This window comes from Phocoena sinus, chromosome 19 (genome assembly GCF_008692025.1).
Source record: "Phocoena sinus isolate mPhoSin1 chromosome 19, mPhoSin1.pri, whole genome shotgun sequence".
Classification (NCBI taxonomy): Eukaryota; Metazoa; Chordata; class Mammalia; order Artiodactyla; family Phocoenidae; genus Phocoena; species Phocoena sinus.
In genome coordinates, this window is record NC_045781.1 from 2,414,568 (window position 1) to 2,440,559 (window position 25,992).

General features: G+C 42.1%; 1 protein-coding gene across 1 annotated transcript; it reads right to left on the reverse strand.

Annotated features, from left to right (window-relative positions):
- Nucleotides 1-241: 241 nt before the first annotated feature.
- On the reverse strand, nucleotides 242-25,741 carry LOC116743718 (3-beta-hydroxysteroid sulfotransferase-like). Its single transcript, XM_032612595.1, is given in 8 exon segments — nucleotides 242-354; nucleotides 2,202-2,264; nucleotides 2,267-2,378; nucleotides 3,837-3,931; nucleotides 8,479-8,605; nucleotides 13,528-13,557; nucleotides 13,559-13,737; nucleotides 25,633-25,741. Coding segments are annotated over 8 exon segments (786 nt in total). The 5' UTR covers nucleotides 25,700-25,741.
- Nucleotides 25,742-25,992: the final 251 nt, after the last annotated feature.

The following is a 25,992-nucleotide window of genomic DNA, read 5'->3' on the forward strand; positions in this document are numbered from 1 at the left end:
ACATGATTCTTTTGTGTGTGTGTGTGCATGTATGTGGGTTCCATTAAAACTTTATTTATGGCACTGAAATTCAAATTTTATATGACTTCCACCTATTATGAAATAGTATTCTTAGAACATGCTTATTTTCAATGAACCACATATTGAATTGTAGGATTAAAATTTGCTTCCTAGGAGCATGGTCGAACACAAGAACATCAGGAAATTCAGCATTTATATCTGATCCAGGAATATAAGGCTATTATTCCCACGGGAATAGGTCTTGAGCGAGCCCAGCCATCTTCTCCTGGTATATTTTATCAAAGGCTTCACTCTGGGCCACTGTAAAGTGACTTTTCCAGTCCCCAATGATTCCTGTCAAATATACAAAAAAATAAGTCCAGATCAGGTTTATAAATAAGGTCTCAAGACTTCACTTGAGCGTCTTCTGTGTCTGTCACCACTGCCAATCTGTCACGAACACTGAACTGGAAATTGCAAGGCAATATAACCGAGTGGTTAAAAGTTTCTTGTCCAGAGTCCGACGGCCACTGGTTTTTGGTAGTATGTTTGAGTCTCCAGTTTGCAATCTGTTTATATTGTGAGGTTTGAATAATCACAAAAGGCAACCACAACAGTAATAACACCTAACCTACATGAAGTAATTTCTCATATGCCAGGCATTGTGTTAGGATATTACATGTATACCTCATTTAACCAGCAACACATTTCTTTAGGACAGTGGAGGTTCTTTTCTCCCACGCTGCTCTTACCCTGGGTCATGTAGGTAGATATGGTGTACTTGTGATTGATTGCTACCCCCAAATCATGCCTTCTCTTTCCTTTCTTTTTATTTTATTTTTTATTTTTAGATGTGGACCATTTTTTAAAAGTCTTTATTGAATTTGTTACAATATTGCTTCTGTTTTACGTTTTGGTTTTTTGGCCACGAGGCATGTGGGATCTTAGATCCCCAGCCAGGGATCGAACCTGCACCCCCTGCATTGGAAGGCAAAGTCTTACCCACTGGACCGCCAGGGAAGTCCCTTTCCTTTTATTTTTAACTCTCCACCCTTGAATATCACCGCAAACAGCACTACCCAGTGTTTTGTACCTTGCAGTTTTTTCTACCTCGAATGCTCTTCCCTTGGGTAACCAAGCAAACAGTCACATGTCATCTTTTCCTTGAGGTCTCCCCAGCCCCACTCTTGTACACTGCAGGTTGAAAACGGAAACTACCCACTACATGCCGTCAACACCCTCATTCCTTCTGTGTAGTGAACATCTTTGGTCTTTAGTATAGGGTCTCAACAGAAGGTTTGGCCTGGAGCTAAGTCACATGTCTTTCCCCTCATTTTTCTTTTCCCAGGGTTTCTATTTGCCAGCTCCTTTTGGTGGAATAGATATTCCCATTACAAGTCAATACTTGTAAAGGGAGGGTCACTCCATGGGGCAAGGGACCACACCAGTGTTGTGAGCGGGAACTCTAACAAGAAAATGTGAGGGTGCCCTACACAACAACCAACACCTAGGACATGAGTGGGGACAGGTAAATACATTATTCATAGGCAGTGCTTCACCTTCACAAGTTTTCTTTATGACCTTATAAATATCCCAAATCATTCCTTAAACTCTCCAAGTCAGGTGCCACTTTTGTGATTTTATAGACTCAAGTATTTTCCTCACCCCATATCTTAGTTTATCCACAGAAGCAGAGGAATTCTCTGTCCATTTCTTCCAGGTCCTAAAATTAGAAATGCTCAGGCATAAAAAAAGAATGAAATTCTGCCACTTGCAACAACATGGATGGACTTGGAGCTATTATGCTCAGTGAAGTAAGTCAGACAGAGAAAGACAAACACTATGTTTTATCACTTATGTGTGGAATCTAAAAAATAATACAAATGAATGGATATAACAAAACAGAAACAGACTCACAGATATAGAGAACAAACTAGTGGTTACCAGTGGGGAGAGGAAAGGGGGGAGGGGCAAGATAAGAGTAGGGGACTAAGAGGTACAAACTACTATGTATAAAATAAATAAGCAACAAGGACATATTGTACAGAACAGGGAATGTAGCCATTGTTTTGTAATAATGTTAAATGCAGTATAATCTATAAAAAATACTGAAACCCTATGCTACACCTGCAACTAATCACCTGCAACTAATATAATATTGTAAATCAAATATACTTCACTTTTAAAAAATGCTCTCTTACCTTTTCTCATGAAACCTTTGCTTTGATCCATAAAGATATCAGGTGATAGGGAATAATTGCTATTTTATTATCTCTCATGGTCTTGAAGGATACATTCTTGAGGACTGCGTTCAGTTCTTCTGGGCTTAGCTTCTTGCCCAAGAAGTGGCTGAGCGTCTCTACACTAGCTTGTATGTCCTAGGATGAGAACCACAGAGAGTGGAAAGAAAATGACAATCGGGAAAAGGAGAGCAAACAGAGACAGCAGAGTGACGACCAGGAGGAGACAGAAAATAAGCGAAAGCAGGAAGAGGATGAGCTCGTCATGCTCGTCTGGAAACGTGCAGTCCAAGTGTGGGACAGAGGAGTGTTTATAAGAGACAGTCTATTTATTTTTTACTTTGCTTTTATTTATTTATTTACTTATTTATTTATTTATTTATTTTTGGCTGCGTTGGGTCTTTGTTGCTGCGCACAGGCTTCTCATTGCAGTAGCCTCTCTTTGTTGCAGAGAACCGGCTCTAGGCTCATGGGCTTCAGTAGTTGTGGTTCAGGGAAGTCCTGAGACAGTCTATTTAAAGTTATGTTGGCCACGGGCTTCCCTGGTGGTGCAGTGGTTAAGAATCCGCCTGCCAATGCAGGGGACACAGGTTCAAGCCCTGGTCCGGGAAGATCCCACATGCCGCGGAGCAACTAAGCCTGTGAGCCACAGCTACTGAGCCTGCGCTCTAGAGCCCACGAGCCACGACTACTGCACCCATGTGCCGCAGCTACTGAAGCCTGCGTGCCTAGAGCCCGTGCTCTACAACAGGAGAAGCCACTGCAACGAGACGCACGTGCACCGCAATGCAGAGTAGCCCCCGCTCACCGCAACTAGAGAAAGCCCGCACGCAGCAACGAAGAGCCAATGCAGCCAAAATGAGATTAATTAAAAAAAATTTACGTCGGCCACTTTCTCTGGAGGTCAGCCAATGCTTCCTATGAATACTGACATATTCAATTCCTATCAGTCGGTCTGGGAATATGTAAATACTTTTGCCTCTATCCTGACCCTGCCAAGCCCCACCTGCCTTCCATACCCACCGGATACTGCCCCTGGGTTCCCAGATTGCTTCAGATTTTTGCCATGAAATCGTTGATAGCCCTCAGTATGTTACTAAACTCTTTGTCAGTGCCTGCATTAAATGTTGTAAAAAGAAATAAATGAGAAAATTGAAGAAAGAATGTGTACAACCTAAGGAGGTCAAAGAAGAAATGATCCCTCTTGATTTCCTCCCAGGGATAAGATCCGATCGAAAGGGTAGGATAGAAATATTAAAGAATGGATGAGAGAGTGGCATGGACTTATATATACAACCAAATGTAAAATAGATAGCTAGTGGGAAGCAGCCGCATAGCACAGGGAGATCAGCTCGGTGCTTTGTGTCCACCTAGAGTGGTGGAATAGGGAGGGTGGGAGGGAGACGCAAGAGGGAGGAGATATGGGGATATATGTATATGAATAGCTAATTCACTTTGTTATACAGCAGAAACTAACACACTATTGTAAAGCAATTATACTCCAATAAAGATGTTAAAAAATTAATTAATTAAATTAAATTGAAAGAATGGATGGAAGATAGACAGCCATGAGATGGAGCTAGAGAGAATGGTTACCTGTTGCAGCTCCTCATACGATATCACCAGAAAATTCTCTTTTCCTTTCATCTGCAGCCACTTGTGAACATGGTCAAACCACGATCCATACAGCACTGCAAGAGAAGCGGGGAGAGAAGTACCTAGTTCACTCTCGTGGACCCCACCGCCCCGGGAATGCTGCCCGCTTGATACACACCCTATGTGTCTGATGAGCAAGTAAGCAAAGCGGGAGGAATCCTTGTCCTTTCTTCTTCGTTGACATGAGAAAGAGAATTTCTGCCTTTACTGCCTGGATGGCCACCAGGTGGTGCCATATACAATGCAGTATTTAAGATGGGCATCTATTTAAAATGGATAACCAACAAGGACCCAGTATAGCACAGAGAACGCTGCTCAATATTATGTAACAACCTAAATGGAAAAAGAATTTGAAAAAGAATAGATACATGTGTATGTATAACTGAATCACTTTCCTGTACACCTGAAACTAACACAACATTGTTAATCAACTGTACTCCAACATAAAATAAAAAGTTAAAAAAAATAATGTATCTCATCTACCTGTGATGAGATTTTTGAACTGTAAAGAGAATTCAGTTAGCAAATGAAAGAGCTAATTTTAAACTCCTTCTAATTTGGAGTCCATGTCTTTGTTCTTTCTGCTATGAATACAGTTTCTTTCCCCTATACCAGAAACACATGTCTTTTGTATGTCCTTCACCCATCCCAAACCTTTGGAACAGCACATAGTGTGGAAAAAAATTTTTTTTTCCTTTCACAATGTGCATTTGAGGAGTCATAGGTCAAATGATCTTGTCACTTAGACATTGTTGAATAAGGCATTAGACACATGCAAACCTGCGTCTCTTCCCTGAGATTTTTGGTCTTCATATCAAGAGTAAACTTTCCAGAGGAAAAAAAAAGAGCAAACTTTCTGTCTCTCCTTGTATAACTGCACAATACTATATAAGTTCCCCAATTCAGGAATGGTCAGCTCTCTTTCATATCATGTGAACCAAACTAGCAGAAACCTATGTTGAGACAGAAAAAAAGTTTTTTCATATTCTTTTTCATTGTGGTTTTTTACAAGATATTAAATATAATTCCCTGTGCTATACAGTAGGACCTTGTTGTTTATTTATTTTATACATAGTAGTTGTATCTGCTAATCCCAAACTCCTAATTTATCCCCCCAACTTTCCCCTTTGGTAACCATAAGTTTGCTTTCTATGTCTGTGAGTCTATTTTTGTTTTGTAAATAAGTTCATTTGTATCATATTTTAGATTCTACATATAAGTGATATCATATGGTATTTGCCTTTCTCTGTCTGGCTTACTTCACTTAGTATGATCATCTCTAGGTCCACCCATGTTGCTGCAAATGGCATTATTTCATTCTTTTTTATGGCTGAGTAGTATTTCATCGTGTGTGTGTGTGTGTGTGTGTGTGTGTGTGTGTGTGTGTGTGTATCACATTTTTTTTGTTCAGAAAATGAAAATTTCAAGGAGAAAGGTGCAGAGATATAAGATCTTCTGTTTAATCCCATGGTTCCAGCTATTCCTACAGGAATATAGCTCGTTGACTTCTTATGTTGGATTCACTGAGACGTGCTTAAATTATTTATCCTGTTTAATTATAATTGCTTGGACTTCCCTGGTGGTCCAGTGGCTAAGACTCCAAGCTCCCAATGGAGGGGACCTGGGTTCCATCCCTGGTCAGGGAGCTAGATCCCACATGCCGCAACTAAGAGTTCCAATGCCGCAAATAAAAAGAACCCGCATGCCACAACTAAGACCCGGCGCAGCCAAATAAATAAATCAATAAATATTTAATTATAATTGCTTGATCTGTTTTTTATGTTTAAGGTTGTTTGCAACTAAGGGTTTGGTATAATTAAATAGGAGAGACAGTTGTGTTTGACATAATTAGATGATAAACTCCAAGAAGTTAAAAAAACAAAAGGCAAGATTTTTCTCTACCTTGCAATAAAGACACCTAATTTTTTCTTACAAGTGTGGAGCAGGTTTCAGCACAGTCTCAATTATTACACTCCCAAATCCAATAGGGAAATCGAAGCTCCTAGAAGTTAGGTCCTCCTTCTGCTGAAAAAACAGCTAGTAAAATGTTGAACATTCACTGTCTGCACACGGACACTGGGAACTGTTTTTTTTTTTTGGCCGTGCAGCTTGTGGGATCTTAGTTCCCCGACCAAGGATCGAACCCATACCCACTGCAGTGGAAGCACAGAGTCCTAACCACTGGACCACCAGGGAAGTCCCCACTGGGAACTCTTAAAGGAGGGCATTTCATCCAGGAACGTCCAAGATTATGGCCAGGAGGAGCATGTTTGTTATAGGAAAAATTGTAGTAGTTAAAAATATGTTTCCTCTGTGGCTCTACGAGGGAATCAGATAGGATTCCAGAGCATTGGACAAGCTGACACAACTAAAACAGGTATTTAAATTTTTTTTGGCATTAAAGCCCTTTAAAAATATCTTTGATGGAAATCCAGATCCAAAATTTGAGTTTTCTTCAGAAATAATATATTTTTTTAATCAAAATATTGCATAAGTTAAATTCCAAGCTCTTGGGAATTCCCTGGCAGTCCAGTGGTTAGGTCTCCGCACTTTCACTGCTGTGAGCGTGGGGTCAATCCCTGGTCGGGGAACTAAGATCCCACAAGCTATGTAGAGCAGCCAAAAAAAAAAAAACCAAGCTCTTTAATACAATATTTAAGGTTGTCTCTGATGGTGACCAGGCAGATATTAGTTGCTTCTTTTATATATATCTTTATTGGAGTATAATTGCTTTACAATGGTGTGTTAGTTTCTGCTGTACAACAAAGTGAATCAGCTATACATATACATATATCCCCATATCTCCTCCCTCTTGTGACTCCCTTCCACCCTCCCTATCCCACCCCCCTAGGTGGTCACAAAGCATCGAGCTGATTTCCCTGTGCTATGTGGCTGCTTCCCACTAGCTATCTATTTTACATTTGGTAGTGTAGATATGTCCGTGCCACTCTCTCACTTCGTCTCAGCTTACCCTTCCCTCTCCCTGTGTCCTCAAGTCCATTCTTTATGTCTGCGTCTTTATTCCTGTCCTGCCCCTAGGTTCTTCAGAACCTTTTTTTTTTTTTAGTTTCCATATATATGTGTTAGCATACAGTATTTGTTGTTCTCTTTCTGACTTACTTCACTCTGTATGACAGACTCTAGGTCCATCCACCTCATTTAGTTGCTTCTTTCTTATCACACCCAACTCTCCAAATTTTACCAAACTCTTCTCTCCTCATGCCCTTTCCTGTACTTGTCCTCCGTCGTTGTTCATTGGTAGCCTATGCTACAAACTTTTCTCCACATCTCAATTTTTAAAATAGTTAGCAGTGGATTCTAGAGGTCACTCTATAATAGAATGGCAACATTCCATTTTTTTTTAAGTTGAGTAGCATTTCATTATATATTTGGTTGCAACTTTATTTTTTGCTATTACAAATAAGGATAATTTGAATAGTCTAGTAAATCCATCTTCTGCTTCTCCCCACCGCAACTTTTTTTTTTTTTGTATTTTTGCTAGTACATTTTTTTCCACTGGAGAAAGGGGAGTTAAACATGAATGTGTAAATGCTAGAATGCTAGAACTTGCAAGATGACCCTACATGGGTTAGTACTGTTATCCATGCCACCAGCAACATATGAGCGTGTTGGTCTACCCAGAGTCTCACCGCCACAGCGTGAGTCAAATGTTTTGAATGCTAGCTGTGCTACAGCAGAATGATAGCCACACAAAAGTGTCCACAGCCTGATCCCCAAGTCTCTGAATATGTTACTTTTCATGACAAAATGGATTTTGAAGATGCAATTAAATTTAGGATCTTCAAAGGGAGAGATTACCTTGGATTATCCAGGTAGAAACAACATAATCACAGGTCCTTATATGAGAGCGGAAAGAGTGTCAGAATCAGAGAAGGAGATGTGATGACAGCAGAGTGTGGAAGGATGTGGTCCACGTGCCAAGAAATGTGGGCAGCCTCTAAAAGCTGGAAAAGGCAAGAAGTGAATTCTCTCCTTGAGCCTCAAGAACAGAATGTAGCCACGCCAGCACATTAATTTTAGCCCATACGGCATATTTTGGATTTCTGAACTCCAGAATGTAAGATACTTTTTTCTTTTACTTATTTATTTTATTTTAGGCCATGTCAGGCGGCTTGTGGGACCCTAGTTCCCTGACCAGGGATTGAACCCGGGGCCCTCAGCAGTGAAAGTCCTAACCACTGGACCGCCAGGGAATTCCCAATTTTTTGTTGTTTTAAAGCATCAAATTTGTGGTAGTTTGGTACAGCAATGAGAGGAAAGGCATACACTTTCCACTATGACAGATGAGAAACCGTATATCATTGTAGCTTGAATTCATACTTCTCTTATTTTGAGTGTGGTGAATTATCCTTTTATATGTTTATTATATTTAGAAAAAATTTGGGAGAACACAAAGCACATTGGCTAAGATTTCTGTTGTTAACAGGAGGGACTACAGATTTAGCGAAGTCTAGTTTTCAATTACAATGTGGGTGTTTAAATCATGGGACAGTAAGACCTGGGGATGAGACGCAGAAACTTCCGCATTCCACCTGGAGTCCACATTTTGAGTCAAACTCACCATTTCCTTGAAGGAACCGTTCCGAATATTCTTCAAATGATTCCGGCTCTCTGATGATCTTTACCATTTTCCAGAAATGATAACCGGAAGTAATAACATCTCTGGGATTTCTCATTACATAAATACACTTAAATTTAAAAAAAAAGAGAAAATGAGAATAAATGTATCCATTTCCCTTGCTCCACGCTTTTCACAAATGGAGAAAATGCCAACGCCCATTAAAGTGTTTGGCCACAATTTAGTCTTTAATTCATTTATTTAACAAAATATATTTAGAACCCACAATGTGCCAGACGTTTAGTTAGATTCTATAGAAGGAGCAGTGTATAAGATATGGATTGTTTCTGCCCTTAAGAACCTTATGGTACATGGAATGATGGTCTTTAAAGTTTTGAGAGGCAGAGATGTTATTACATTTTGAAGAAGTCTGACTTTTATTGGGATTCTGCCCTATTCATTGCTATTCCTGGAATTTCATGTTCCAGGCCTCACTATCTTTTCCTAGGAATTTCTACGATATCAGTATTTCCCAGGTACTAATCAGACAGATGTGAATGGCCAACTGTATATAAGGGTTCGTTTATAAAATTCAAAATGAATTTTATAAAATTCAAAATTCAAGATGGTGAAACCTCAAGAGGAAACAAACTTTCAGGGTTCTCAAAACAAACTTAAAAAAAAAAAGGAACTAGTTTTATGTCAGTAAACCTGGGCTAGGACATGCTGGATCAAGTGTTATATGAGGTCATTTCCAATTCGGATCATTGCTTTACTCCACTGCAGTCATAATCTGAGCTGGGTATCACTTGTACGTGAAACCTAAAATATGACACAGATGTTTAAAATCAAATGTCAAATCTAAAATATGACACAAACACACAAATGTTTCCCTTCTGTTCTTATTTACAGAACGGAAACAGACTCACAGACATAGAAAACAAACTTACAGTTACCAAAGAGGAAGGCGGGGAGGGATAAATTAGGGGTATGGGATTAGCAAAGACAAACTACTATATATAAAATAGATAAACAACAATAAGCGGATTCTTAATCTACTTATATTTCTTAAAATAGATATAATTCATTGAGTACGTACTAGGCTCTGATCTAAGCTAGGCTGTCAGTAAAAAATGTGGTCGCTACGGAAACTAACACATTTTGTCTGTTATTGGTCTTTTTTCAAATGATCTATACATTCCTTTCGGATGTGGCTTGAGGTCATCTTAATCATCAAATTCCTCCCAGCCCTTAGCACAGATGAATAAACCCTGCTGGTTTAAGCACACAAAAATGGAGCTTCAGGGCCTCCCTGGTGGCGCAGTGGTTGGGAGTCCGCCTGCCGATGCAGGGGACACGGGTTCGCGCCCCTGTCTGGGAGGATCCCACGTGCCGCGGAGCGGCTGGGCCTGTGAGCCATGGCCGCTGAGCCTGCGCGTCCGGAGCCTGTGCTCCGCAACGGGAGAGGCCACAGCAGTGAGAGGCCCGCGTACCGCAAAAAAAAAAAAAAAAAAAAAAAAAATGGAGCTTCAACGACATTGCACTATTTGTTCACAGACAAAATCTGGAGAACTGAGGTTCAAACCAGAATTTTCTGGCGTAAAGTCATAATCATTTTACAGAGTGTGGTCTTGGACTATTTTTTTTTTTGGTTTGTTTTCCTGTTTCATGTATTCTTTCACTCATTCAATATTTTCTTTCTTTATTATTTTATTTTACTTAGGTATAATTGACATACAACATTATATTCGTTTCAGGGGTAAACCATAATGATTCCAAATGATGACCACAATAAGTCTAGTTAACACTGGTCACCAGACATAGTTACAGAATTACTTTTTTCTGGTGATGAGAAGGCTTAAGATTTACTCTTTCAGCAACTTTCAAATGTGCAGTGCAGCATTATTAACTATTGTCACCAGGCTGTACGTCACATCCCCATAATTTATTTATTTTATAACTAGAAGGTTGTACCTTTTGACCTCCTTTACCCGTTTTGCCCACCACCCACCCTCCACCTCTGGCAACTACCAATCTGTTCTCTGTATCTATGAGCTTTTTTTTTTTTTAATTTTGGATTCCACATATAAATGAGATCAAGTGGTATTTATCTTTCTCTATCTGACTTATTTCACTAAGCATGAATGCCCTCAAGGTCTATCCATGTTGTCACAAATGGCTTGATTTCATTCTTTTTCATGGCTGAGTAATATTCCACTGTGCAGTTGACCCTTGAACAACATAGGGGTTGGGGGTACTACCCCCTACACGGTGGAAAACCCAAGTACTGCTATCTCTGCTTCAAAAGCAAAGGAACTGATACTCACCCAAGGGCAGGAAGTGGAAACAGTTTGGATAGAATCAGGACTCAAACCCTAATTCTTTTGATTCCACATATTGTGCTCTCTAATCGAACAGAAACATTTCCCCACACTTAGTTAATTTAAAAAGCAATAAAATGGGGCTTCCCTGGTAGTGCAGTGGTTGAGAATCCGCCTGTCAATGCAGGGGACACAGGTTCGATCCCTGGTCCGGGAAGATCCCACGTGCCGCGGAGCAACTAAGCCTGTGCGCCACAACTACTGAGCCTGCACTCTAGAGCCCACGAGCCACAACTACTGAGCCTGCATGTCACAACTACTGAAGCCCATGCTCCTAGAGCCCACGCTCAGCAACAAGAGAACCCACCACAATGAGAAGCCCGCGTACCGCAATGAAGAGTAGCCTCCGCTCACCGCAACTAGAGAAAGCCCGCGCGCAACAATGAAGACCCAACGCAGCCAAAAATAAATAAATAAAATAAATAAATTTATTAAAAAATAAAAAGTAACAAAATGAAAATACAGTACCATATTTATTGAAAAAAATCTTTGTATAAATGAAACTCACAGTTCAAACTCATGTTGTTCAAAGGTCAACTGTATGTATATATACATTTATATATATATATATATATATATATATATATCTCACATCTTATTTATCCATTCATCCATCAGTGGATACTTATGTTGCTTCCACATCTTGGTAATCATAAATAAGGCTGCATTGAACATGGAGGTGCATCTATCTTTTCAAATTAGTGTTTTCGTTTTCTTTAGATAAATACCCAGAAGTGGAATTGCTGGATCAAATGGTAGTTCTATTTTTAATTTTTTGATGAACCTCCATGCTGTTTTCCATACTGGTTGCGTCAATTTACATGCCCACCATCCAATATTTTCTTAAATCTCTATATTGTTTTAGCATTCTGGTAGGTTGGTGTAAAATGGTAAAAAAAAAAAAAAAAAAAGTTACAAAATAAACCTGGTCTTCATAATCATGGTGATCACAGTAACGTAAATATACCTGACAATAAACAAGCAAACAAATAGAAACATAGTACAATATTAATATTATGAAAAACACTGTGATGTTAGAATATTTTGATCATACTTCCACTGCCACATCACATACGATTGTTTGAGGGAGTTTCACACATTTTTTCTTTCTTCCTTTTATGTATTTATTCATTTTTGGTTGCACAGCAAAGTGATTCATATATATATATATATATATATGTATATATATATATATACTTTTTCAGATTCTTTTCCATTATAGGTTATTACAAGATATTGAGTATAGTTCCCTGTGCTATACAGTAGGGCCTTATTGTTTGTCTATTTTACATACAGTCGTGTGTATCTGTTAATCCCAAATTCCTATTTCATCCTCCCCTTTCCCCTTTGGTAACCACAAGTTTGTTTTCTATGTCTGAGAGTGTATTTCTGTTTGTAATAAGTTCAGTTTCACACAGTTTTGATAATACCTTCGGTGTCACGTTTTAAACTATAATCTAAGATGAGTGAAGATGCACATTTACAGCACAGGGTCACTCAATGTTAGGGTCCTCCTTTAGAGGTCCTGAGATTATGCCTCAGAGGTCTGTGGATCTATTAAGTGGGAAAGACATGCCCTAAATGATTTCACGATTAGAAAAACCCAGTGGGATTTCAAACATGTGTTCCAATCCTACATTGCTTCTGAAATACAGATGCTGATTTACAGTTGAGACACCTCCCATATGGTCATATCAATGTTGGGTACCTAGGGGTTGGGGGTGCAGCCAGGGTTTATTTAATTAAGGACCGAGTATTCTCTGGAGCAGCAGCAGGGAGATTGTCTGGTATGTGCCACCATAGCTTGGAACAAGCTTTTCTAATATGCTCACTTCACTGAATCACATTTTTTAAAATTTATTTTTTAATTGAAGTATAGTTAATTTACAATGCTGTGTTAGTTTCAAGTGTATAGCAAAGTGATTCAGTTATACATACATGTATATCTATTTTTTTATCTTCTTTTCCCTTATAGGTTATTACAAAATATTGAGTATCGTTCCCTGTGCTATACTTGTCGTTTACTTATTTTATATATAGTAGTGGGTAACTGTTAATCCCAAACTCCTAATTTATCTCCCCCACCACCACCCCTTTGGTAACCATAAGTTGGTTTTCTATGTCTGTGAGTCTATTTCTGTTTTCTAAGTAAGTTCATTTCATTTGTGTCATTTTTTAAGATTCCACATATAAGTGATATCATATAACGTTTGTCTTTGTCTGACTTAACTTCATTTAGTATGATCATCTCTAATTCCATCCGTGTTGCTGCAAATGGCATGATTTCATTCTTTTTTTTGGCTGAGTAATATTCCACTGTGTATATGTACGACATTTTTTTTTTTTTTTTTTTTCTGTACGCGCCTCTCACTGTTGTGGCCTCTCCCATTGCGGAGCACAGGCTCCAGACGCACAGGCTCAGCGGCCATGGCTCACGAGCCTAGGCGCTCTGCGGCATGTGGGATCTTCCCGGACTGGGGCACGAACCCGTGTCCCCTGCATCAGCAGGCAGACTCTCAACCACTGCGCCACCAGGGAAGCCCTGTACCACATCTTCTTTATCCATTCACCTGTCGATGGACCTGAGTCACATTTTAACTCTGTCCCTAAAACACAGGCCTTCAGGATAACCAAAGAAGTGACCCAAACTGACCTTGCATCACTAACTCACCTTGGCCTTGGAATTGAAGAATGACCTGGGGGAACAACTGAATGGGGAGATGGAAGACGTAGAATCATGGGTCTTTCTGATCCTTTATATATTGAAGCCCAGCTTTAGTTTCTAACCACATCGAATGCTCACTGCTGACAACAGATTGGACCCAGGCAGGATCCCCCTTGTTGCAGATCAGGTTGACGATCTCTGTCATCCACAAGGTTCCTGCACAAGGAAAAAGAGAGTGTTACCCACTTCAGCCTGATAATTAACCGCACCACCACATCTTACAGACACTGTGTTATTTCAGCCATGAAGCCCCTGCTCATAACTCCAACGGATGCTTTCATTTCTCACCTTACTGTTTCCCTTTCTTAAAAAAATATTTACTGACATAGCTTATTTTAAATTTTTCATTATTTTGAAAAGGAGTGAACTATAATAAAATTACTACAGCTCAGAAAATAAAGTTTTAATTTTTGTATGCAGAATTTCTCAAAATGTAGAATGCAAAATAGTTTCTATGGGAATAATCTAGGAATCTTATATTATGTATCTATACATCATCTTACTGTTTCCCTTAAATGTATCTCACTGATTCTTCATCCTTTTTTGTTTTTGAGCAGAGTTAGCTCTTTATTGTATTCTTGTTTTTATTAACAAAAGACAACAGATTGATCATAAGGGGATCAGTTCTTTTTAGATACGCATTTTTTTTGTTATTTTATTTTGCAAATGGTTTAAATCAGGGCTCAGCAACCTTTTCCTATATTGGAGTATAGTTGATTTACAATGTTGTGTTAGTTTCAGGTGTACAGCAAAGTGAATCAGTTATACATACACATATATCCACTTTTTTTAGGTTCTTTCCCCATATAGGCCATTAGAGTATTGAGTAGAGTTCCCTGTGCTATACAGTAGATCCTTATTAGTTATCTATTTTATATATAGTATCGTATGTATGTCAATAGGTAAGCATTTTAAAGCTTCAAGCAGTAGATGTCCAAATTTGGGTTAATTGTTAAATCTTTGATGGAGAATACAAAGTAAAGGATTACTTTTTATCCATTGGGAGGTATTGGAGTAATTTTTTAAAAATCAGAGAATGAAAAAAAAAAAAATCAGAAGAATGAAGCAGCATCTAGCAGTTGGGTGGGAAAGAAGGCTCCCAGATGCTAAGGAGTACAAGAGAAGACCTTGCCCTCATTTCCCCTTTCCCTGTTCTCACCATACTCTTTTTGGCAACCACTAAGCTCACCAAAAAGAGAAGCTCCCTTTTCACTGCTCTCCAGGCTCCTGGGTGTTGAGGTCACTCATATTATCTGTCTCCTTCCACTTGATAGAATTGTGAGTCTGCATTCTTCAAAGACTCTGCTAATGAGAACCTACTGTAGAGCACAGGGAACTCTACTCAGTGGTCTGTGGTGACCTAAATGGGAAGGAAATCCAAAAAAGAGGGGATATATGTATACACATAGCTGACTGACTTTGCCGTACCGTAGAAGCTAACACAACATTGTAAAGCAACTATACTCCAATAAAAATTCATTAAAAAAAAGAAAGACTCTGTTCCTTGGGCTCCCCTGAGACCATCTCCACCTTTTCCCTACTACTCTTTTTTTAAGGTTTTTTTTTTTTTTTTTTTTTTTTTTTTTTGCGGTACACAGGCCTCTCACTGTTGTGGCCTCTCCCGTTGCGGAGCACAGGCTCCGGACGCGCAGGCTCAGCGGCCATGGCTCACGGGCCCAGCCGCTCCGTCCGGACCGGGGCACGACCCCGTGTTCCCTGCATCGGCAGGCGGACTCTCAACCACTGCACCACCAGGGAAGCCCGCCCAGTATCTTTTTCTCTGAGCTTTTCTTCCAGTCACTTTCTGTGTCACACCAAATCCCAAGACACATTTTGAACTTTGCTTACTGTGCTAAAAATCACGGGACATTATTACAATTCCAAAATCTCTGCAAAATATGTTTATGTAACAGCAAAGGTCACAGGGAGATTGAAAAGAATCAGGAATAGTGGACATACTTGGAATTCCCAATAAGAAAGAGGTTTTTCTCTCTCTCTCTCTCTCTCTCTGGTAACTTATGTTACCAAAGGGTAGAAGTGGGGGGGGGGCGGGGAGGGATAAATTAGGATTTGGGGATTGACATATACACACTACTATATATAAAATAGAGAACCAACAAGGACCTACTGTATAGCACAGGGAACTATACTCAATATTTTATAATAACCTATAAGGGAAAAGAATCTGAAAAAGAATGTATATATAAAAGAATATATATATGTAACTGAATCACTTTGCTGTACACCTGAAACTGAATATATATATGTAACTGAATCACTTTGCTGTACACCTGAAACAATATATATATGTAACTGAATCACTTTGCTGTACACTTGAAACTAACACAACATTGTAAATCAACTCTACTTCAATTAAAAACAAACAAACAAAAAAAACAATAGAAGTACCTATGACTTGCCAAATTCTTTCTAACGCCCTCAACCAGGAAAAAGGATTGTGAGGTCTTTAATCTATGTAGCACAAGCCATTATTTCAGAGCATGTTGTATATTTGAGGGCTTAGTTTTTGTTTTCTGGGTCTTGAGAGCAAGGAAGAAGCTATATTCATCCAGGTGTTACAGAAACACTGGGGAGTTTGCCCCCAGACTGATCTATATTAAAACAATTGTTAGACCTATACTTGCTGAAAGAACTTGGAGTAAATATTTAAGCTCCCTGGACAAAAACATTCCTGGGTGTTCCACAACAGTAAAACCAACTTGAAAGAGATTACAAGGGCCGTAAAAACACACGTGACCTCATTAGCACACAATCAATGCTCCAAAATTGGATCTTTGATTGTAATTATATTTCTCCATTGACTATATGAACCCTATTTTTTTTTTTGGCTGAGCTGCGTGGCATGTGGGATCTTAGTTCCCCGACCAGGGATGGAAGCCGCGCCCCCTGCAGTGGAAGCGAGGAGTCTTAGCCGCTGGACCGCCAGGGAAGTCCTCTGAGCTATTTGTAGAACTGAAACCCCCAACAAATGGAAGATGTTAGCTTTCTTCATTCCAGAGAAGACCACCTGAGGCCAGATGAAAGGAGTACAGTCCCTGCACACACCCTAATCCTTACCAGCAGCCCCACCCTTGAACCATGGCTATAAAACTCCTCACCAAATCCTCCTGAGTTGGGACACACAGTTTTAAGGGGCACAAACTGCTGCGTCCCCCTTTGCCTGGCAAAGCAATAAAGCTATTCTTTTCTGTTTCACCCAAAACTCTGTCTCCGAGATTCGATTTGGCACCAGTGCACAGAGGCCAAGTTTTCGGCATCAACTACGGTAACTCACCTGCCTACACTGTTTGTACCAACAGTATGGCTTATGCCAAACACCAGCTTTCCTTCTGGGAGTCTGGGATTTGGGTAGGTGCTAGGCAGGGGGAGCCTTTGTGACCAGCCCCCAGTAAAAACCCTTTGGCCCTAAGTCTCTAATGAGCTTCCCTGGTGGACACCTCACAGGTGTTGATGAAAAGCTTAATCAATAGTTGATCTAAGAAAGAAATGGATTTTCGGTTTTTTTTTTTTTTTTGGCCGTGCCACATGGCTAGTGGGATCTTAGTTCCCAGACCAGGGATTGAACCGGGACCTTGGCAGTGGGAGTGCTGAGTCCTAACCACTGGACCACCAGGACATTCCCAGAAGTGGAAAATTTTATTCCAGCCAACCTGAGGGTTATAACCCAGGAGGCAGTCTTTCAGAAAGCTCTGAAGACTGTTCCACCCATTAGAGGTCAAAGCACAGTTATATAAGTTTTTGAGACAAAGGTTTATAGTCAGATGACGTACTGACAGTGTACACAATCCAGATCTACACGTACACGTACAAATTGAGTAGCGGTCTAAGCAGATAAGCAGATAGGGTAGGGGGTGTCCAGAGAAAGGGAACCAGGCATGGCTTTCTTGACACAGAGAAGCCATTTTTGGCCTGAGCCACTTTGTGATGTGAGCCTGCACGCAGCGCTTATCTTTGAACAGGTCTCACTAATTAACGATCTTGAGGGAACAGAAGAATGCAGGAACAAAGGACTGTTATCAGGCAAGCGAAGGGACAACAGCAAAGATAATAAATCAGTTGTAAAGACTCCCAGTTCCGTTTCGCATTAGCCTGAAGCACATCCTTGAGCTGTTTTGCGGAATTTAAACCCTCCTCAAGGGCCCAACCGCCAGATGAACTGGATGATGTTGACCTTTTCTGACCCTCTTGACTTCAATCAACTAACACTTGGACTCAACCTTAGCCCCAATTCTATGCTGAATTCTCCTCCCTTAGCTTAGAACTTCCCCAATTTTGCTGTTTGGGAAAAATCCCTGGTGTTCTCCTTCCTTGCTGCAAGTAATACATCCTTATTTATTTATTTTTTTTTTTTTTTTGCGGTACGCGGGCCTCTCACTGTTGTGGCCTCTCCCGTTGGGGAGCACAGGCTCCGGACGCGCAGGCTCCGGACGCGCAGGCTCAGCGGCCATGGCTCACGGGCCCAGCCGCTCCGCGGCATGTGGGATCCTCCCGGACCGGGGCAAGAACCCGTGTCCCCTGCATCTGCAGGCAGACTCTCAACCACTGCGCCACCTGGGAAGCCCGTAATACATCCTTCTTAATCCCAATCTTTGGCTTGGTCGTGTCTTTTGGTTCGATGCCCACCAAGAGGGGTATCCAGTTTTTGGGTAACAGTGGGTCATGGGTCATTGTCGCCCCTGACAAGATTAAGAAAGAAGTTTATCTCCTGAGGAGGTCTGGTTAAGGCAGGGGCACAATACACATTAAAGGGGAGGGAGGAGGCCCAAACAGGCAGAGAAAATTCTTACATTTAAATTTTCTTGTCTTGACATAAAATATGAATTGGATTTCATCACAGGTGTTGTCACATCACTGGAGGAATTCAGTGTGATCAGCGTAGGGACTTCCTGGGTGGTCCAGGGGCTAAGACTCGGAGCTCCCAACACAGGGAGCCCGGGTTCGATCCCTGGTCAGAGAACTAGATCCCACATGCATGCCACAAGGAAGATGCTACATGCCGCAACTAAGACCCGGTCTGAGGAATAAAGATGCAGACGTAGAGAATGGACTTGAGGACACGGGGAGGGGGAAGGGTAAGGTGGGACAAAGTGAGAGAGTGGCATGGACATATATACACTACCAAATGTAAAATAGCTAGCTAGCGGGAAGCAGCCACATAGCACAGGGATGGGATAGGGAGGGTGGGAAGGAGATGCAAGAGGGAGGGGATATGGGGATATATGTATACATATAGCTGATTCACTTTGTTATACAGCAGAAACTAACACAACACTGTAAAACAATTATACTCCAATAAAGATGTTAAAAAAAAAAAAGAAGACCCGGTCCAGCCAAATAAATAAATAAATATATATGTGTGTGTATGTGTGTATATATATATATATATATATATATATATTTAAGTGTGATCAGTGTGACTCCCAAGGAGAGGACTTGAAAGCTTGGGCCAGGTTTTCTGCAGATCCCACCCCATGTGCCTTTACCTCTGCTGATTTTGTCATGTATCCTTAGCTGCAATGAACCATAGCTAGGAGTATGACTCTACGCTGAGACCTGTGAGGCTTCCTAGGGAATCATCCAACCCGGGGGTGGGCTTGGAGGCCCCCAACACACCCACATTCAGCCCTTTCTGCCTCCTCACCCTGCCAAGTTGACCCCACATCTGTTGCCCCCCTGGCTGGGTTTGCCTTGATGCACCCTCCATCCCAGTACTTGCCACCGGTATCCAGGTGTATGGATATACTTTTTCAAGCTCATCTAGATTCCATACATACTTTTTATATTTTCTTCCGGTATTTTACATCTTTTTTTTTGAAACAACTAGCTATGTGATTTTGCCTGAATAACTATTATGGGATTCAGTTTCTTTATCTGGCAAATTAGGGGATTGGTCTAGTCTTATTCATGGTCCCCCTCAGGCCTCAAATTCAAAAATATTGTATGACCGCGTGTCAATTTTTTTTTTTTTTTGCAGTACGCGGGCCTCTCACTGTTGGGGCCCCTCCCACTGCGGAGCACAGGCTCCGGACGTGCAGGCTCAGCGGCTATGGCTCACAGGCCCAGCCGCTCCGCGGCACGTGGGATCTTCCCGCACCGGGACACGAACCCGCGTCCCCTGCTTCGGCAGGCGTACTCTCAACCACTGCGCCACCAGGGAAGCCCCTGGCATGTCAATTTTTAAAGCCTGTATATGAGACGGAAAACTCAAATGTTTGGAGGTGTTAGACACACAGGATCAATGAGTGAAGTGTGGTAACTATGGCTGACAGTGAACCAGGCAACAAAAGACCATCCAAAGCTGTGTAACCAAGACAACCTACCACCTGGGAGAAAATATTTGCAAACGATGAGACTGACAAGGGCTTAAACTCCAAAATATACAAACAGCTCATACAACTCAATAACAAAAAAAACCCCAAACAACCCAATAAGAAAATGGGCAGAGACCTAAATAGACATTTCTCCAAAGAAGACATACAGATGGCCAACAGGCACATGAAAAGCTGCTCAACATCACTAATTATTAGAGAAATGCAAATCAAAACTACAATGAGCTACCACCTCACACCAGTCAGAATGGCCATCATCAAACAGTCTACAAATAACAAATGCTGGAGAGGGTGTGGAGAAAAGGGAACCCTCCTACACTGATGGTGAGAATGTAAATTGGTGCAGCCACTATGGAAAACAGTATGGAAGATCCTCACAAAAGTAAAAATAGAACTACCATATGATCCAGCAATCCCATTCCTGGGCATATATCCAGAGAAAACCATAATCCGAAAGGATACTTGCACCCCAGTGTTCAATTGCAGCTCTATTTACAATAGCCAAGACATGGAAGCAACCTAAATGTCCATCGACAGATGAATGGATAAAGAAGATGTTGTACATATATACAATGGACTATTACTCAGCCATAAAAAGGAATGAAATAATGCCATTTGCAGCAACATGGATGGACTTGGAGATGGTCATACTAAGTGAAGTAAGTCAGACAGAGAAAGACAAATATCATATGATATCACTTACATGCGGAATCTAAAATACAACACAAATCAACATACCTACAAAAAAGAAACAGACTTGGAGAGAACAGACTGGTGGTTGCCAAGGGGAGGGAGGTGGACGGGGAAGCATTGGGAATTTGGGATTAGCAGAGGCCAACTAGTTTATATAGTATGGATAAACAACAAGGTCCTACTATATAGCACAGGAAACTATATTCAGTATCCTGTGATAAACCATAATGGAAAAGAATTTGAAAAAGAATATATATATATATGTATATAACTGAGTCACTTTGATATACAGCAGAAATTAACACAACATTATAAATCAACTTCACTTCAAAAAATTAGGAAAAAAAAAGCTGTGTGACCTTGGGGAGGGCACTCAGCTTCTCTGTGCCTGTCTCCTCATATGCAAAATGAGGATGACAGCAGAATCCACTTCAAAGGCTTGGTGTAGAAACCCAATGAAGTCATTTGCATACTGCATTTAGCAAAATATCTAGCAGGAGACTAGAACTTGACAAAAGTTAGCCAGTACTATTATTAATGGTTTTAAAATTGAAATAATAAGAAACTACCCTTTAAGTTTCAGGGACAATGACATGAGAATAATGCAGGTAAAGCATAAGCACGTAAGAGACACTTAATAAAAAGTCACTGTATTAGTCAAGGTTCTCCAGAGAAACAGAACCAATAGGAGATATATCGATACAGATATATACTGCATATTTATTATGAAAAATTGTCTTATAATAATTGGTTCACGATTGGCAGAGAAGTCCCACAATCAGGGAGAACCAGGAATGCCAGTGGTTCCAGTCCAAGGGCAAGAGAAGACCAATGTCCCAGCTCAATAGTCAGGCAGAGAGAGTGACCCCTACCCCTTGGGGAGGACCATCTGCTTCACTCAGTCTACCGATTCAGACACTAACTTCCAGAAACATCCTCACAGACACACCCAGAAATAAACATCTGGGAACCCTGTGAGCCAGTCAGGTTGGCACATAAAATTAACCATCACAGTCCCCCCAAAAGAAGGTGAGGGAAGATTTATTTTGAAAATACCATAAGACCATACTATAAGACATCACAAAGTGGTGAGCAACGGGCTATAGCCAGCCTCCACGTGTGTTTGGTCAATATAGTGTTTGCAAAAAAATATTGATTAGTTCCCATCTCTGAAAATGGAGATGCTTTCCACACGCATTGGAATTTCTTGGGTGGGGGGCAGATCACAATTTAAGAGAATTAATTCTAGGTCTGCATTCCACGTGGCGACGCTTTGCTGGAGATTTGGGATGGCTTCGCAGTATGCAACAATTCCCATCGCTCCCTGCGTCTCACACTCAGACAGCTTCCCTCACTTGCCCCATTCGCCTGGCTCCCCGTAGGGAGCCGAGATTGAGATCCCCGGTAGAAGCAGCACCCCTAGTTCCGTGGAGCAATTGCAGGATGCGGCCACCAGGTGGCGCGCGAGTCATTCCCACGGGCCAGGGTCTCTCAGAAGAGCATCTCACACCTACCAGAGGCCCTACTACGTACCAGCAGCCTCACGTATTTCTTAAATCAATCCTCACGCGTACACAGAGGGAGTCATGCTTCCTACGTGGCAGCGGAGGCTCGGAGACAGAGGCTGTGACTCAGTGTCTCCATTTATAAGACAGGCGTTGCAGCAAGGATTCCATGAGATGGTGTGTCAAGTTGTTGGCAGAACTTCTGCTGCGTAGTCAAGGTCTTTCCAGCTCGGGGCTGGAACCCTGACTTTCAGCTGGTCCGAGGGCAGCCTGATCAAGGCTACACTTCTTGGCGTCCCTTGCAGCCGGTGTTCTGGGCCATGGGACGTGGCATAAGTGGTGTACCCTCCTCACCCGCCTTCACCTCATCTCTCCTCCTTTACATTTCCCTGAGCTTCTTCCCAGAAATCGTCCCTGGGGTACCCCCTTCCCCGCCTCCCCTCCCCCAGCTCGGGTGAAGGAAGTACTTACTTGCTTAGGATCCCCTGGGAGCCTGTACTTTTCCTCCTTATAGCACTTTTCACATTCTTATGGTTACCTATTCATTTGTCTTCCCGACCCCTGCCAACACCACCCCATCCCAAAGGTGTCTGCAAGGTGCAGCTGACAGCCTCGTGGCGGGGCAGGCACTCTTGAGCGGCAGGAACGAATGAGGACGTACTTCTAGACTAAAATGCCAGGCTCTCAACCTGGGCTGCACCTCCTGGGGAGCTTTTTTTTTGGCCCCAGCTTCATTGAGCTATAACAGACATATGACACTGTGTAAGTTTAAGATATAAAATGTGTTGATTTGATATATTTATATATTGCAATATGATTACCACCATACCATTAGCATTTAATGGTAAATAAATAATTTACCATTATTTATAATGGTAAATAATTAATGGTAAATAAATAATTTACCATTATGTATAATGGTAAATAATTACCATTTCCTTAAAAAAAACCATCCCAGCACCACCTGGAGCCAACTGAAGCCCAGTGTCTGCGATGGGGCCCCGCCATGGTGATTCCAAGGGGCAAGAGATTAAGTAAATGCTATAGGTTGCTGTGAAGCTTTGCAACTACGAAGGACCAGACCTTGCCATAATTTAGCGGTTATCAGGTTTCTATGACCCTTAAAGTACTGAGTAAGAACCTTAACTTTCTCAAGTGTCTGTAAGGAGCCTAGCGCTCCTTAACTGACCCTTCAAGTGGTCAGAATATAAGCAGCTTTGGGCGGGGGGGAAAAAGCTCTTTGCAGGAAAGAGCTCTCTTCAGAAGGCATCCCTTTGTCTTGTCACTAATCTTAAACCAGGTGCCCCCATGCTCTACTTATCTCCGGCCCTAACACACCTTTCAAATCTTTTGATCACACAATACCTTGCCTAACCTATTGGTTTTTCCGTAGATCAAAGATGTAGAGGGGCTTCCCTGGTGGCACAGTGGTTGAGAGTCTGCCTGCTGATGCAGGGGACACAGGTTCATGCCCCAGTCTGGGAAGATCCCACATGACGCGGAGCAGCTGGGCCCGTGAGCCATGGCCGCTGAGCCTGCACGTCCGGAGCCTGTGCTCCACAACGGGAGAGGCCACAACAGTGAGAGGCCTGCGTACCGCAAAAAAAAAAAAAAAAAAAGATGTAATTAACTGATGACCAGACCAGATCTCTTCCCTAGCTTCCCCTTCAGTAATCTCTCAAACAAACTGTGTGGACAAGATAGCATCTAGAGAAAAATCACAAGAAATCAACAAGCCTGCACACAGTGGGGGATGGTGACGACTGACCCCCCCATCTCAGTGATTAACAGAGATGACTTCCCTGTTTCCCTTTAAAAGCTTTCATGACGGAGCAGAATCTTTTGTGTTTTTTTGTTTGTTTGTTTGTTTTGGAGCAGAATCTTTAGAGGTGGTTTTTGGGAGACGCTGAGTCCACCATCTCCCCAGACTGCTGGCATCCTGATAAAAGGCAGCTTTCCATTCCACCAACATTTGTGAGTATTGATTGGGCAAGCGGCAAGCAGCAGGAGTGATTCGATAACAAGAAGCCACAAAGAAAAGTCTTGGAGTGCTTCCCTCCTCCCACCACCCCCAACACAGGATGACCATATCAGCCCGGTTTCCTAATCCCCCTAATTTTATCCCTTCTCCACATCATTTTCAAACTCGAGCACATCAGAACCACCTGAAGGCCAGTTAAAACACGGAGTGCTGTCCACACTCCCTGTGTTTCTGGTCTGGAGTGGGCCCCAAGGAATTTGTTTCTAACAATCTCCCAGAAAGTGCAAGTGTTGCTGGTCAGGGGACCCGCAATTTGAGAACCATTAGCCTGAGTACTTCTTTTTTTTTGGCCGTGCTACACGGCTTGCAGGATCTTAGATCCCCGACCAGGGATGGAACCTGGGCCCCCTGCAGTGGAAGCGTGGAGTCCTAACCACTTGACCACCAGGGAATTCCCACCACATGACCAGTTTATGATAAAATAATGTAACTCAGGAACAGCCAGATGGACCAGATATATAGGGCAAGGTGTCAAGAAAGGGCTTGGGGCTTCCATGCCCTCTGCGGTGCTCCGCTCTCCCAAATCTCCATGTGTCCACCCACCTGGAAGCTCTCAGAACCCCATCCTCCTGGGCTTTTATAAAGGCTTTATTACCTCGGCACGCTTGATTAAATCCCTGACCGCTGACAATCGCCAGTCGCTAGGCTGGCGCCCCTGGCAACCAGCCCAGAGTCCCTACATGCTTGCCAAAAGCCATCGCACTAACGTATAAAAAGCACCTTTATCAACTCTCATTACTTATGAAATTCCAAGGGTTTTAGGAGCTCTATGCCCTAAAGAATGGGAACAAAGACCAAATATGTGTTTCTTATTATAAATCACCCTTGGATATTGCTATGAAATCGCTATAATATCAGAGGTGGCAAAACGTGTGGCTAAGGGCAGATCTTTTGACATTAAGGAAATGTGCTGGGTCTAGTTGCTTGCTCTGTGTTCCTGTTCAAGTGAGGCAGCCTGCTTCAGGCTTGACTTTCTTCTTGGTGAAATGGAGATTTTTGAGAGGAACTACATTCATGGGATTGCAGTGAAGGTTGAGTAATAGAAGCGTTTTATAACGCTTTGGCACACGATGAGTACTTGATACGTGGTAGCTGGCATGAGCTGATACGAATTCTATTAAACCTGTAACGTCTATCATTTTTCGAAAGCGATTTTGTGCCAGCCATTTTGCAATTATCATCATTAAAAAATAATTCTAAAACAATCATCAATGATTACTGAGTTCTTTTTAGAAAGCATTCTTAAGAGCTGTTGGGTGTGGTGCAAACTCCTAACCAGGATGCCTTATATCAGCCCAGAGGAGGGAGAGGGCGAGGCTCAGAACCCGCACCCCCTTCAAATTTGCTCCTTCTCCTCCCAGGGGGAGCTATGACGTCACATGCGGGTTAGGAGTGGCTGTTACCACGGAGACTGGGAATCCCAGTGGGAAACCCGGGTAGGGTATCCGGGGATCTCACTCACCTCCCCGGGGCACTTCTACGGAGCCCGCAGTTCTGGCCCCGGGAACGCAGCCCGGAGCGCCTCGCATGCGCAAATTTGGCCATGCCCCAACGCGACCTACGACCCCACCCAGTAGCCGGAGGTTTGCGGACCCCCGGCCTCCACTAACCGAGAATGGGCGCGGGGCCAACGCAGTACGCACGCGCACCCCTGACCTGTCCTTCAAAGCTGGTGCCGTGATCGCTCCGCCAATCAGAATCCTTCTTCCAACCTGGCCCCGCCTCATTTTTTCTGGCTTTCGGCGTCTCGCTGTCTCCAAGGCAACCTTCGGACTGAGGGCCTGGGGAAGAGCGGCCCGGAGACTTCTGGATATTGTAGTCT